Genomic DNA, 13,011 nt, shown 5'->3' on the forward strand with positions numbered 1-13,011 from the left:
CAAAATTTGCGACAAACAATTTACCTATTTGTAAATTAATACAAAAATAGTGCTTACAAATACAGTTTTTTAAGTTATATTCACACTACTATCTCCTCAATCAAACTTTGTACTCCTTGTGGAAATTTTCAGGTTTTATACAAGTTTTATTTTGTTAAAACTTTTCTTAAAGCAAAGTTGTTTATTTTACAGATTAAACATACTTGTTACTTATGGTTATAAAAGTGCAATTGAACTTATAATTAAATTTTTTTATTCATATTACAAGTTTTTATTTAATTAAGACCTAATTGTTCACTTAAAAGTAAAAAAAAAAACTATTAAAAATTCTAACATATAGAGTCTTTTAAAACTTAAAAAAAAAAATTTTTTTATAAACACGAATTAAATAAAATTATTATTGTATAAAATCAAGTTATGAAACTCATATTTTTTGAAATTTATGAAACTAGCTTGCACCTTTATTTTAAACTTTGCTCTTTAGTTTCATTTATTTACATTTTAAAATAATTATTTATAAATAACTACAATAACTTTAACATCAAACATTTACAATAAAACATTCTAATTGTTTATTGTGTGGTTTATAACAAGTTTCTAAAATCTACTATAAGACTTTTCTATCAAAACCAAAAGCTTAAAATATCAAACATCTTGGTTGGATTTTTTTTTAGTTCAGTCGTTTATACCTTAGCGGGCTGTAGCACCTCAATTTTAATTAATTGATGAAAAATACTCAATTATCCAATTCATTTTTACAATTATTAATTCTATGTGGCCTTAATTATAACTATATATAGTATAAGTTTAAGAATTCCCTGAAGTTTTATTTAATTTAAGAACTTTTTTTGTAATTTATTACAAATCTCAAAGTATCTAATTGATTATACTTTTTATATCAGTTTATATATGTTAAGAAAAATTGTTTAGTTGGCCAGATTGACATGTTCGGGGGCTTCAAGTTTAACTTTTGCGTGTCAGATTCCACTTAAGTTATGTAAATATTGGTCGCCCGGTCACTTTTACTCCGCCCGTGGGCCATGTGTTGCCCAACCTTAATATAGAAAGATATTTTAAATCTTAAGTTTTCTAGCTAGTATTAATAAGTATGTAAAAAAATAATCAAGTTTCTAGTGTATGTAGAATGGTGCTTATAAATACGGTTGACCTTTGAGCTTTAAGTTAAAACTTTTTTTTTTAGATTTGGTAAATGCCACAAAAACACCCTGTGCAAAATTTTAGAAGATTTAAAAAAAATTTCACTTTAGCAGAGTTCGATTTTATGATAGCCACTCCAATGCAAACTGTATGGGACCCAAAAATGCGACCTTAGAATTTTTAGGTGAAAGTTTTTTTACATGTGGAAATTATCGCTAAAACATATTGTGCACAACTTATGACGAATTGAATTATAAAAAATGTTTTTTGGAGTCAGTTAATGATTTTATGTAATTTTTATCACTTTGATCAACTTTGTAATGTAAGTTTTCTTGAATTTATAAAAAAAAATTTCAAAAATTCTAGAATTGTATCCAAAAATCATTTTATTCCAAGTCTAATTTTAATTTTTACATATTTTCATAATAGTCAAAACTTAGATATTAAGCATTTAATATAGACACAATGATGAGATTAAAAAATACAGTCTAACAATAAGCACTATACATAAAGAACACTTTAATTAAAAAATAGTCCTGTTTATTAGGTAGTTAAATTATAATTGTAGCTAATATTTAAGCATAGAAACAATTATCGAATATAAATGTTTGATTGCTGTCGACTATAAAATTGAAAAAAAGTATTTGGTTATAAAACTTTAAAAAATATTCGATTTGCTATAAGTTATAGAGTAGAAATCTTAAGTCCTTTTTTATTACCGGAAGTTTGATTTTAGGATTTGTAAAGTTTGTTTGTCTTAATTCAAAAGTTAAAACAAGTTAAAAACTCTGACAGAAAAAATTTCTCGAGACAACAGTTTCGTAAAAGTGTTCATTAAAAGCATTTATTAATATGGAGCAACATATATTTCTACCTAATCCATTGGAAACGAAAGGATCTCTATTTTTACGTTCAAACCACATGCAGTATCATGAAGATGTAAAAAATTCAACTTGGTTTGTTTTTTTTTTAACAGAGTTTTAATGAACACACTTTATTCCAGCTTAAATTAAGTGTTAGAGTGTTTATTTTTAATTAAATTTGGTAACTTGGTTGTTGAACTGTTTATATAAATAAAAACCATGCAAACTCAAAATAACTAAAGTTAAATCTAGACATGACTTGCTGTGATTAGATATTTAATGAAAATGTAAAATCTGTTCAGTAAACTTTATTTAAACTTGACTTCCATTTCTATAAAATAATTTTTCTTTAAGTATATTTCTTAGCTATTCAGATAAGGTGGGTTAGACTTACCATTTAAAACTTACAAAAAGTGTTTATTTTAAATTAAAGTTATTTATAAAATATTTTATATTAAAAACATTCATAAAAAACTATAATTAAATTGCTTTGAATAGTAATTTTTTTAGTTAATATTTTTAAAGGTATCGCCAAAAAAGTATGATTAAAAGAAACTAAGTTATCAAAATGGTACTATAATGTTTAAAAATTTTTAAAAAACTGTTGAGTGCTTTACTTCTATAGAGTGATATTAATTCAGGTGTTGTTATATAGGTCGTTTAACCATTTGAGTAAACTTTTTAGTATTATAATTTTTGTGTTTATTAAAAGTTTAAACTTACTATGTTAGTGTATATAAACACAGGTTAGTATTAAAATTAAAAATTGTAATACGATAAAAATATTATTGTATTAAAAAAAGTATATATTAAATGTTTTTAACGCAGTTCAAGGATTCACAAAATCATATATATATATATATATATATATAGAATTAAGTTATTTAACTTAATAAATTAAATTTTTCACACTGAGCCCACCTTGAGGGCTTTGTTAATAAAAAGTTTTATTCAAAGATGAAAAAACGAGAAGAACTCAAGTTTCGTGATTACTCACTCATCAGCTTCAAAACAAGTTTAAAATAAATTGTTTGTTGTCTGTTGGTAGATTAGTTTTTGCACAAGCCGTTTTGCACGATTTTTGATAGTTTCAAAATTACGTCATAATCTATTTATGCAAAAAATTTTTTACCTTCATTAGTGATTTTGTTTTGTGCTTTATTTTAAACTTGTTTTGAAGCTGATGAGTGAGTAATCACGAAACTTGAGTTCTTCTCGTTTTTTCATCTTTGAATAAAACTTTTTATATATATATATATATATATATATATATATATATAAAATATAAATGAATAACAGACAAAGATGTTTTTTAAGATATAAAAATTCTTTAATTTTAAGGTTATCTAGCTGTAATTTTAGTAGTTAAAATAACTACTTCAAATATAACTTTACAAGAAAACAGTTAGTTGTTATTATATTGACTTAATAAAAGCATAGTTTTGTTAAATCACAGGCATTTAGCTGCCCAAGCTCACCCAAAAGACTTTGACCTGAGAAAATCAATAGAGAAAAATGAGAATCCAAACTTGTTACTCTCTACATACAAACATTTAGGAATCGACAAAAACCAAGTATGGTTAAATACTATTTCTATAGTGCAAAACGTATAACTTTTATCAAGTACTTTCACAACTTATCATTTTTACTAATGTTTGTTCTCTAACGATTGACCCAGGTATTAAAACTTGGGTCACTTTACCAAATGAAACAGCAAAGTAGTAAAAATTAAAAATGAAAAAAAAACTTTGAGTTATCAAATTTGAGTTATCAAGAAAAGTAAAAACTCAACAAAATATAGAACGACTAAAAAGTGTTTAATTTAAAATAAGAGATCTCTAAATTTACGGTACAAGAATATTGAAAATTTCAAAAACTCTTAGATTACAAAAAAAAAAGAAATAAACTTAATAACATTATTATATATTAACTTCTTTTTAGGAAGGTTAAGTTTTGATAACATTTAAAATGAATTTTTTGTAGTTTTTAAACTATATTTTTTCTATTTCGTCAATTTTGAAATCATTTTAATTAATATAGATTTTTCTAAATCCAATATCATGCTTACAACGGTTACAGGACAATTCAAACTCAGACTATTCAAATGCTTTAAAAATTGTTTAAAGGGCCACAACTCAAAAAATAATATATATATAAAGATAATAAAAACGTGTACGTAGGTCTAACTAATACCGTCTAGCACTTTTTTGTTTTTCAAATAAAATATTTACTAAATTATTTTTTTCAAAATTACTAAAAAATACTGTATTTCTTAACTTTTTTTAGTTATGTCTTCAAAAATACTTTAAAGTTTTCAAATAAAAAAGTTTTTTCACGTATTAATTAGACCTACAAACTTATTCTTTATTTTAATCAATTATGTACTACTTTTTGAGTTGTGTCGTTTGAAAATAAGTGTATAATGTGGATTGTTTGAATTTTAATTTTCCGAATTTAAATAGTGATGACACGCTTACAGTTCATACTCAATTTAAGTTAAAAAGTACTTTGAACGGTTTGTTTTGCTTTTTATTTCTGAGAGATTTTATTAATATTGATTTTAGATAGATTTTAAAAATACTTTTTTACAACTCTCAAATCGGTCTGAGCGTATACTTACTTGTTCTATATAAAAATAAGCACGGTTTTTCATTAATTTTTTTTTATTTTAAACTTGCTCAGCACATGTATACATTAGAATGTAATTATTACAAAGTAGTGTACAACTGTGCAAAGTAAGTTTTGAGAAACTTTAATAATTCATAATTATTCATAATTAATGCTCTAAAGTTTTTTGATTAGTGGTTAAAAGTTAATTTTTATAGCTGCTTAAAGGTTTTCTATATCTAAATGATAATTTTAAAGAAAAGTAAACGACTTAAAACATTATAAGTTTAATACTTTAGAGTGCAAACTAACTTATAAATTTCGATTAATGTTACACACTAAGACTATGAATACGAAAATAAATAAAGTATTTCTATGTATAAATTGTTTTAAAACTAATGCACATAAAGTTTTCTATACTTATAAATAAAGAATAACTAAAAATATAAATTCTTTACTTTGATAACTGTTTTAAAGCATAGAGCATATCAAAACAGCTCGTATACTTTAAGAAAACTCTAGTTGAAATCAAACCTTTTAACTTCCTTTTTTACAAACCTCGAATTAATTTGTTCTTTCTATTTAATCTCTCTTTATTATTATTATAACTTCTTACATTTCTACATATTGTATTTTTTTTTTGATCACAAGCTTTGGCATGGTTAGTCAGCTTTTTATTTTACGTAAAAGAGATCATTAATCTCCAAAGATTTCTACTATATTTGAATAAAAAATGTATGTTTAATAACTTTTATTTGACAGTTTTATTAGATTCAAGGTATAATTAGTTGAAAATGAATTTGGAGGTTATCTTTGTTAAAAGTAAAGAAAAAAGTAAAAAGTTTTAGCCAGATGTATTGAAGAAGACACGTACTTTGTAAACACTTTTAAAATTCTAAAAGGTGTATTTTGTTTAAATTAAGTTAAAATTGTAAACATGTTGGCTTTATGACGAAAAAGTGTACTTACTTTTATAAAGAAATAAAAAGTTTAGTTCGGTTTACGGCTGTAAATATTTTTTTTTTAGATTTCGTATTACAGGTAGTTACAAAAAACACAAACAGTTTCAAAATCAAGTAAGAGTTGTAAGCGTGATTGATTAAATCAAAAACGTAATTATTTTTATAGAGATTAAGTTAGTAGTTAGCCAAATTTAGGGTTTGTTTTTTTACTAAGTTTTGATGAAACTTGTGAATAAAACAAAATAGTACGATTTAAATTGTTTTTAATATAAAAAGTCTTATTTAGTAACTTTAAGTTTGGTAAAATTTTTTAAAAGTATATAAAGTCTGGATTGTCTGATTTTGGTGATCTGCGAAATTTTAACTATCTGAACGACGTTGGGTACAAAAATTATTGATTAAATTAAATCAACAGCACAAGCTTAATTGATTTTTTAAGTTTAGATGAAGTTTAGTTTTTGTTAGTCTCAAAATTAGAAATTTAAATATTGCATTTTTATGTTTTATTTTCTTCCTTAAAAAATTTAAAGGATATTTTTTTTTTAATAGCTACTATCTTATTTGATAGAAGGCAGACTTGTATATTTCTTAATTTATGATAACAAAACAGTATTTAAGAAAAGATAATTACAAAACGATACTCTGATAAACTTTACTAAACAAAAGTTACAAAATTTTTTAATTGTTTACAAATATCGAGTATTATAACTCTTTTATTCTTTATCTAAAATTTTGTGGTTTTTTAATAATTACAAACTTTTTCATCACTAAATAATAGTTTAAACTTTTTTTTTTAGCCAGACTACAAAAGTACTACACATTTAGCACTAGAACAACTAAAACTTTTACCGACGAGTGAAAAACAAGATAAAAAGAAATATATGGTGGACATCGAAAACTTTAAGCTAGTTTTTTTAAGTTTTTTATAGCTAAATTTAATATTTTAAGTTATACAAAATCATAAATAGGTTGCTTTTATTATTTTTTATTGAATAAAAAATTTGTAATGTGAGTTTGTAGTAAAAAAAAGTTTTAAAACAATAAACTTAGCTGTATAATGATCTTCTAAGTTTTTTAATCTAAAAAAATACTTAAAGCTTATACAGCCTTAAGCATTTCAAAGAATACCTTTTTATAACTACTTTTTTTACAAATGAATCACAACTAAATATTTTTTATAGTTTTTCTATTAGCTAAACTTTTGTTTTGTTTGTTTGCTCACTAATGATAAATAAAATACAAGTTCTAAAAAATATGATACCGTGTCGTTAGAAGTGTCAAATAGTTCTAGACAAATGCTTCTTAAGGTTAATTACTATTTTCAAAATGTATAAATATTTTTAGAAACATTAACAAAAATAAATAAAAATGTTAAAAATAAAAATTAAGGTTTTTTAAATTTTGTACTTAAACATTATCAGGCAAAAACAAAATCTATTTTAAAGTTTTAATGGTATTTCTTTTATTGCATATTTTTGATGTAGCTAAAGGAAAATGTAATAAAATTTTAGTTTTATAAAGTTAATTGTTTTTATGTTAATTTTATAATTTTTTTTTAATATTTCAAAATTCTAAACTTGATATTTTTTATACTCCAAAAGCATTGTTTGTAAAAAGTTTATGCAACTTTTATAACAGTTATATAATCACAAATATTTTTTTCTTCAACTATTAGTTTTTGATTAAGTTGTTGTTTAAAAAGTACAAAAAACACGATGGTGTCCGTTTAATAACAAGTACTCTAAAACAGAAAACTCTATGCAGATATTTGATGAACTTTAAATTAATTTTTTAGAACCGTAATTGGTGTTAATTGTGCATAAGTTTTACTTGAAGTTTTATTTCAAAATTAAAAATAAACCTTCATCCAAAAAATACAGTAAATTTTTGATTTTGTAAAACAATTTAATAAATTAACAAAGTATTCTTTTTATTTACAAGTGATTATTTTAAATATAAAAGTAGTAATATAAATCTTATAGAAGCAAGAGTAAACGAAATGAATGCTCAATACTAATACACCAACAAGATCAAGACCAAATGTAAGTAGTATTATATAAATCGATTTTAATAACATTTAAGTTTTTAAATCTTTAAATTTAAAATAGGCTGAACAAAAAATTTAATATAAAATAACTATCATGATTATTGAAAAAAGTTTGTTTAGTTGCAATACTGACTCAAATTAAACAAAAAAAAAAAACGTATAAACCCTTTTATGTTTATGTTTTAAACCCTTTTGTTTTAAAACTAAAAGATAAAAAAAATTAAAGAAAATTATAAGTATAAAAAATTAAAAACAAGTTTATCAAACACCAATTTTTAAAGTACACTTGATTGTTATTATATACTATGATGTAAAATAGTTTAGTAAGAATACTATGGTTTGATGAAAACTTTAGTATGTTAAAACATTCAAACTTTAAATAAACTTAAACGTTTAAATATCAAATTTAAAGAGTTGTGTATTTATAATATAATTAGATTATTGTAGAAATTAACTAAGGACGTTTTTGTTAAACAAAATAGACGTATTCTTGCATGTTGTTTGATCTAAGGTTAGTTATAAATTAAACTTTTTTATATTTCCTAAGCTCAAATTTTGCTACCCTTTGCAAAAAGTCATCTAAATAATAGTTTAAACTAGTTTTTGTTTTATATAAGTGATAGGTATTTTAGCATGTTTGTATATGATACATATGTCAAACAAAGCTACTTTATGTTCTGTGAATTTGAACTTTTTATTAATTTGCTGCAATACCATTAGTTTTTTGATGCATCAACTGATTTATAAAATCGAACAATTACTTTGTGAACTGCAAGAAAATACTTTTTTGAATAAATAAAACACTATTAAAAAACTTACCACTGTGATAACAGTTCTACTTTTATAAAAAAAAAACATTATGCAAAAAGTAAAACTTCGCTTACCAGTGGTAGTAAAAAGTTTTATAATTGAAAATTATGTTTTAGATAGATACAAACATTTATTCAAAAACTAAATAAAAAGTCCCAAGTCCCAATACTTTATGTTTTCAAACTTATATAGTCTTCTTAAAATTGGTTTTTTTATACTTTAACTGTGTTTTATCATGCAGGTATCTTATTTCAACCCAAAGAACAGACTATCAGCCACCATACCCGTTCAAGGAAGCACCTGTTAGTGTTTTGAGTTTTGCTTGAGAAATAATAATAACACCTATCTAATTTTTTTCAGATTAAGCTTATTTTCTTGTCAAGATTTGTTGATTAATAAAAAAGTGTATCAATACTGATACTTGTCAAATAGTTACTTTAAATAAATATTCGCAAATTCTTTTTTTTAATGTGTTAAAGTAAAAAGTTAAAAACTATTATCTAAGTTTAGAAAAAAAAAACTAATATTATTATCACCAAGTTTTGTTTATTTTACTGCGTTCAGTTCTGAAAAGTAGCAATATTTTGGAAAAAAATATTTTAGTAAGTTTGGTATAAAAAATTACATACTTTGTGCTAATCAATTTATAGGTTGGAAATAAAAAAAGCTTTGATAATCAAAAATTACTTACTAAAGAAACCAAAAACACTTTTTAGACTCTAGATATGTGTTTTATCTTATCATAAGAAACACTGCCTCTTAAACACTAAAAGTTCTAAAACTATACCTTAAAACAATATTGTTAATTATAAAATTCTAACTAGGAAGTTAAAATTGTTATATTATTTTACTAAAACTTTTACTTAGAGTAGTAACAACAGCTGATAAAACTAAAGGACGTTTTTAAATCAAAATACCTCTAAAACTAATCCAAAAAGTTTTAAAATTAGCTATGTTATAGCTTGTATATAAAATATTTATTTATCATACACAAGTTGTCATTTAGAATTTTATAATGTTAATTTCAAGTTGTCAGTAACTTAAGCAAATTAAAAATCAAGTATTAAAAATATCTTTGTTTATATTAAAATACGTGCAACAAATAATCTAAAAAACATACAGTAGCACAATTTTTTTTTTCAAAATCCTACTACAGTGTCAAAAATATTAAGTTAAATAAATTTTATTAGAATAATTAAACATAAATAAAATAAATAAAATAATTTGTATTAGCGCTTTTAAAGTTTTTTATAGTTGTATATACTAAAAAGACGAAAATTAGTTAGTGAATATTTATCTGAAAAAAGAACACTTTGAACTATTCTTTCTGACAATAAAAAAGTTAAGCTTATTCTTAGGTACAGTCTAAGCCAGGATTTCTGAAACTCATTATCATAAACCATCCTTGGCGGCAACTTAAAGGTTAACCGCCCTCATTTTTCTGAGATCGCCCTTTTACTTGCTAACTTTTTTTTTCGCGCCTTTCTACTTAACACCCTTTTTAAGCCGAAGGTGCTCATAAAGGGGCAATATTGCCTACTTTGGAAAATCATGGTATAAAACTGTACAAAAAAAAACTAGTAGTATCAGCTTTTTACAACAACAGGATTTGTACTACTATAATATTCATTGCTGTTGAAGCACTTCATGATTGCTAATCAAAATTTTAAACAGCATAAAGCATAGCTTTAATTAAAAAACTTACACAACTTTACAAGGTTAATACTTATTTTTCAAATCATTTCTATTAAAATTTCAAGTAAACAACTGTGTATATAAATATACTTTTTGAAAGTATACCTTTGTATATAGACTAACTATGAGAAAATAAAAATCTATAAAAAATCCTAAGTTTAAATAACACTTAGTTAATTTTTTATATTTATTTACTTTTTTTTAAAGCTTTTTAAACGATTTTTAAATACTGGTAAGAATAACTTAAAAGTGTTTTATTAAGTACGATGTTCTCTTTGTAATTTTGTGATACCAAATCAAACCGTTTAATTCTAGAAAAAACCAATTGCCATTGATAACGTGGCTGCTTTCAGAAAGCAAGTATCTCAGTTCACAGACGTGGACACTTACAAAAGAAATGGTGTTCACACATTTCACGACGAATCTGGTCATTACGGCAATATTAAAGACAAGCAATTAGCGTTCAAAAAAACTGACCCAATGCAACTGGCTGCCTGAAAATAAGTACTTAGTATTAAATAGTACTTTTTTGATTTGAAAAAAAATATAGTCCAAGCAGTTTGTATCATTTAATTTTTAATTAATTCATATTAAAGTTCAATTCTAATATTCCTCGTATTTAAACTTTCAAAACTTTTTTCTTAAAATTTTTTAGAAGATTTTTGCGATGTAAAATTTATTAAAGCATAGAAGTGAGAAGTAATGTCAATTTTTGATAGCTGATAATCAATGTAATTTTTTGTCTATATGCACGTTAAAAAAGACACTGTATTGAGTTTTGTGTATTTGTTTCTGTCATTAAATGTAACTTTGTTCATAAATTTTTATGAACATATATGTCGATTTTTTATGTGGTTTTATTATAATATAACACTAAGTTTATACCGTATATTAAAATTGTATATTATGGTCTGAAAGTAAATAAGTAATAAAACAAACTTTCATTAAAACATAATCGTTGATTATAACTTTTAAAACCAAAAAAAAAAAAAAAACAGTCGATGAAAAAAATGCAAAAATATACTAAATTAAGTTGGTAAATGAAAAGCTAACTGCTGCTAATTAGATAACTTTGGTTTCCATTAAACTAACAGTTAGCGATTTGTTTTAGAACACATATATATTTTGATAAATTCTTTAACAATTAATTTGAGCTATTTGTGTAAATTTTATATAATGTTTATTGACCAAAAATTAAAAAGAAGTTATTGAAAGTACAGAGGATGAAAATAATGCAACAGCGTTTAAATTTTTTTCTTAAAGTTTCTGCTAATCATAGTCATAAATTATTAACGTATATTTAAAATCATATAATTACAAGCTCTGAAAACAATCAAAAGAAATTCTGGTGTTTGAAATAAAAATATAATTGTTAGCAGAAATATTAATTAAATTGATTTGAAGTAGTATTTTTCAACTTTTAAATTAAAAATAAAACATTTTTCAAATTTAAAAGAAACTAATAAAGTCTAAAGTTCTTGTTTGTATTTTAATTTTTACAAATTAAACTAACAAATACCATAAATAAGTCTGTACAAGTTTTGAAGACAAAAACAATTTATTTACAAATAAACTAAATGGGTTTGCTTTAGTTTTAAAAGAATTATAGACTGATCTACTTGTAAGTATTAAAAAAGATTTATATTTAGTTTATATTTTAAGTCCCAAAAATAGCACATTTTTTAACATTTAAATTGTGCATCTGACATAGTTTAAGTTAAGCGATCAAGAATTCAATACAGAACTGCAGCTAAAGAACGAAGTTATCATTATGTTTAAACATTATTTACTATTAATACTACTTTGTCGTTTAAAAACAGTTTTAAAAAACCTATAACTGTTGAACAACGTAATGTTATTTTCAAATTTTATTTTATAAAATATATTACTTTTTTACTTTAGGGTTAGTAGTAAGCTTATTGTATTCCACTTTTTAAAGAAGAAACGAACAGCTTGTGATAATTTGAAAAATAATAAAGTTTGGTCTAATAATTGAAAAAAGTTCTTAAAAGAAATATTGTTTACAGTTGCTATTTATGTTTGTAGTTATCCTTGGTTAAGTAAACTACAAAAAAACAAATGGTTATAGTTAGTTTAATCAGATATTTTAGTATATTTTAAGGTGTTAATCTAAAGCCGGATAATATATTATCTTTTTATTAAAATATATTCCTAGTCAAGTAAATATAAAATAAAAACTTATTTTTTTCACTTTAAGTATGTACTTTTCAGCATATTTGAAAGCGTTTCAATAAACAAAACATCTCTATTTAAGTGTGTTGTTTAAGTATTGAGACAGTTTTTTTAAATAGTTTTTTAACCAAAACTTTCTACTAATTTTTCAATAAATTCAATAAATTTTCAATAAAATATTTGTTGTCTTTTATTTAATAACTTCTACTTGTTTTCATAAAATAATTTCGCTAAATTTAAATTACTACGTCATAATCGTTTTTCTTCTAATTTTATTCCAGTTGCAATGACAGTTTTTAGTTATACAGTACATAATAAGTTTGGCTTAAGATTCAAAAGCACTTTTAATTTATTAATGAGCAAGGAAATATTGTAGATGTTTTGACATATGATCACCTGATTAACTATTTATTGAAATGCTTCATCCATGTTATGCACATTAAGTATTTATAGTACTTGAAAATCTATTCTATCAATTAAATAAAGTTAAAACTAATTTGGTAGACTTTATTTTTCTTATTATTTAGGAGATGAATGGTATGTAGGAAGTCTACCTTTTTTAGATAAGAATCAGACAGCTTTTGATAAATAAAAGTTGATTAGAAAACCGTTGACGATAACTGTCTCAACTCTTTTAAATAAAAACACTGAGCAAGAGATCTTTCGTTTATAAAAA

The 13,011-nt window shown here is 23.1% G+C and overlaps 1 protein-coding gene across 3 annotated transcripts; it reads left to right on the forward strand.

The window, feature by feature from the left end:
* LOC145840782 (cilia- and flagella-associated protein 95-like) lies at window positions 1–10,956 on the forward strand. Of its 3 annotated transcripts, XM_082948114.1 has the most exons (8): window positions 117–132; window positions 1,269–1,342; window positions 1,954–2,114; window positions 3,478–3,595; window positions 6,388–6,494; window positions 7,573–7,632; window positions 8,689–8,749; window positions 10,458–10,956. In XM_082948114.1, the coding sequence occupies exons 3-8, from the start codon at window positions 2,011–2,013 to the stop codon at window positions 10,638–10,640; spliced, it is 633 nt and encodes a 210-aa protein (XP_082804240.1). In that variant the 5' UTR covers window positions 117–132; window positions 1,269–1,342; window positions 1,954–2,010; the 3' UTR covers window positions 10,641–10,956. The 3 variants fall into 3 exon arrangements, with proteins under 3 accessions (XP_082804241.1, XP_082804240.1, XP_082804239.1); XM_082948115.1 differs by lacking the exon at window positions 1,269–1,342 and having other exon boundaries at window positions 1–132; XM_082948113.1 differs by lacking the exons at window positions 117–132; window positions 1,269–1,342 and having other exon boundaries at window positions 1,899–2,114.
* The last annotated feature ends 2,055 nt before the right edge of the window (window positions 10,957–13,011 follow it).

The sequence above is a fragment of the Thalia democratica genome, chromosome 7 (genome assembly GCF_965202585.1).
Source record: "Thalia democratica chromosome 7, ktThaDemo2.hap1.1, whole genome shotgun sequence".
Taxonomy (NCBI): Eukaryota; Metazoa; Chordata; class Thaliacea; order Salpida; family Salpidae; genus Thalia; species Thalia democratica.

What these genes read in the sequence shown, in the direction of transcription:
- LOC145840782 (XM_082948115.1), top strand. Translation starts at nt 2,011, where the DNA reads ATGGAGCAACATATATTTCTACCTAATCCATTGGAAACGAAAGGATCT. An exon ending in GATGTAAAAAATTCAACTTG is followed by an intron (nt 2,115 to 3,477) that starts GTTTGTTTTTTT and finishes GTTAAATCACAG; the next exon opens with GCATTTAGCTGCCCAAGCTC. An exon ending in CAACAAGATCAAGACCAAAT is followed by an intron (nt 7,633 to 8,688) that starts GTAAGTAGTATT and finishes TTTATCATGCAG; the next exon opens with GTATCTTATTTCAACCCAAA.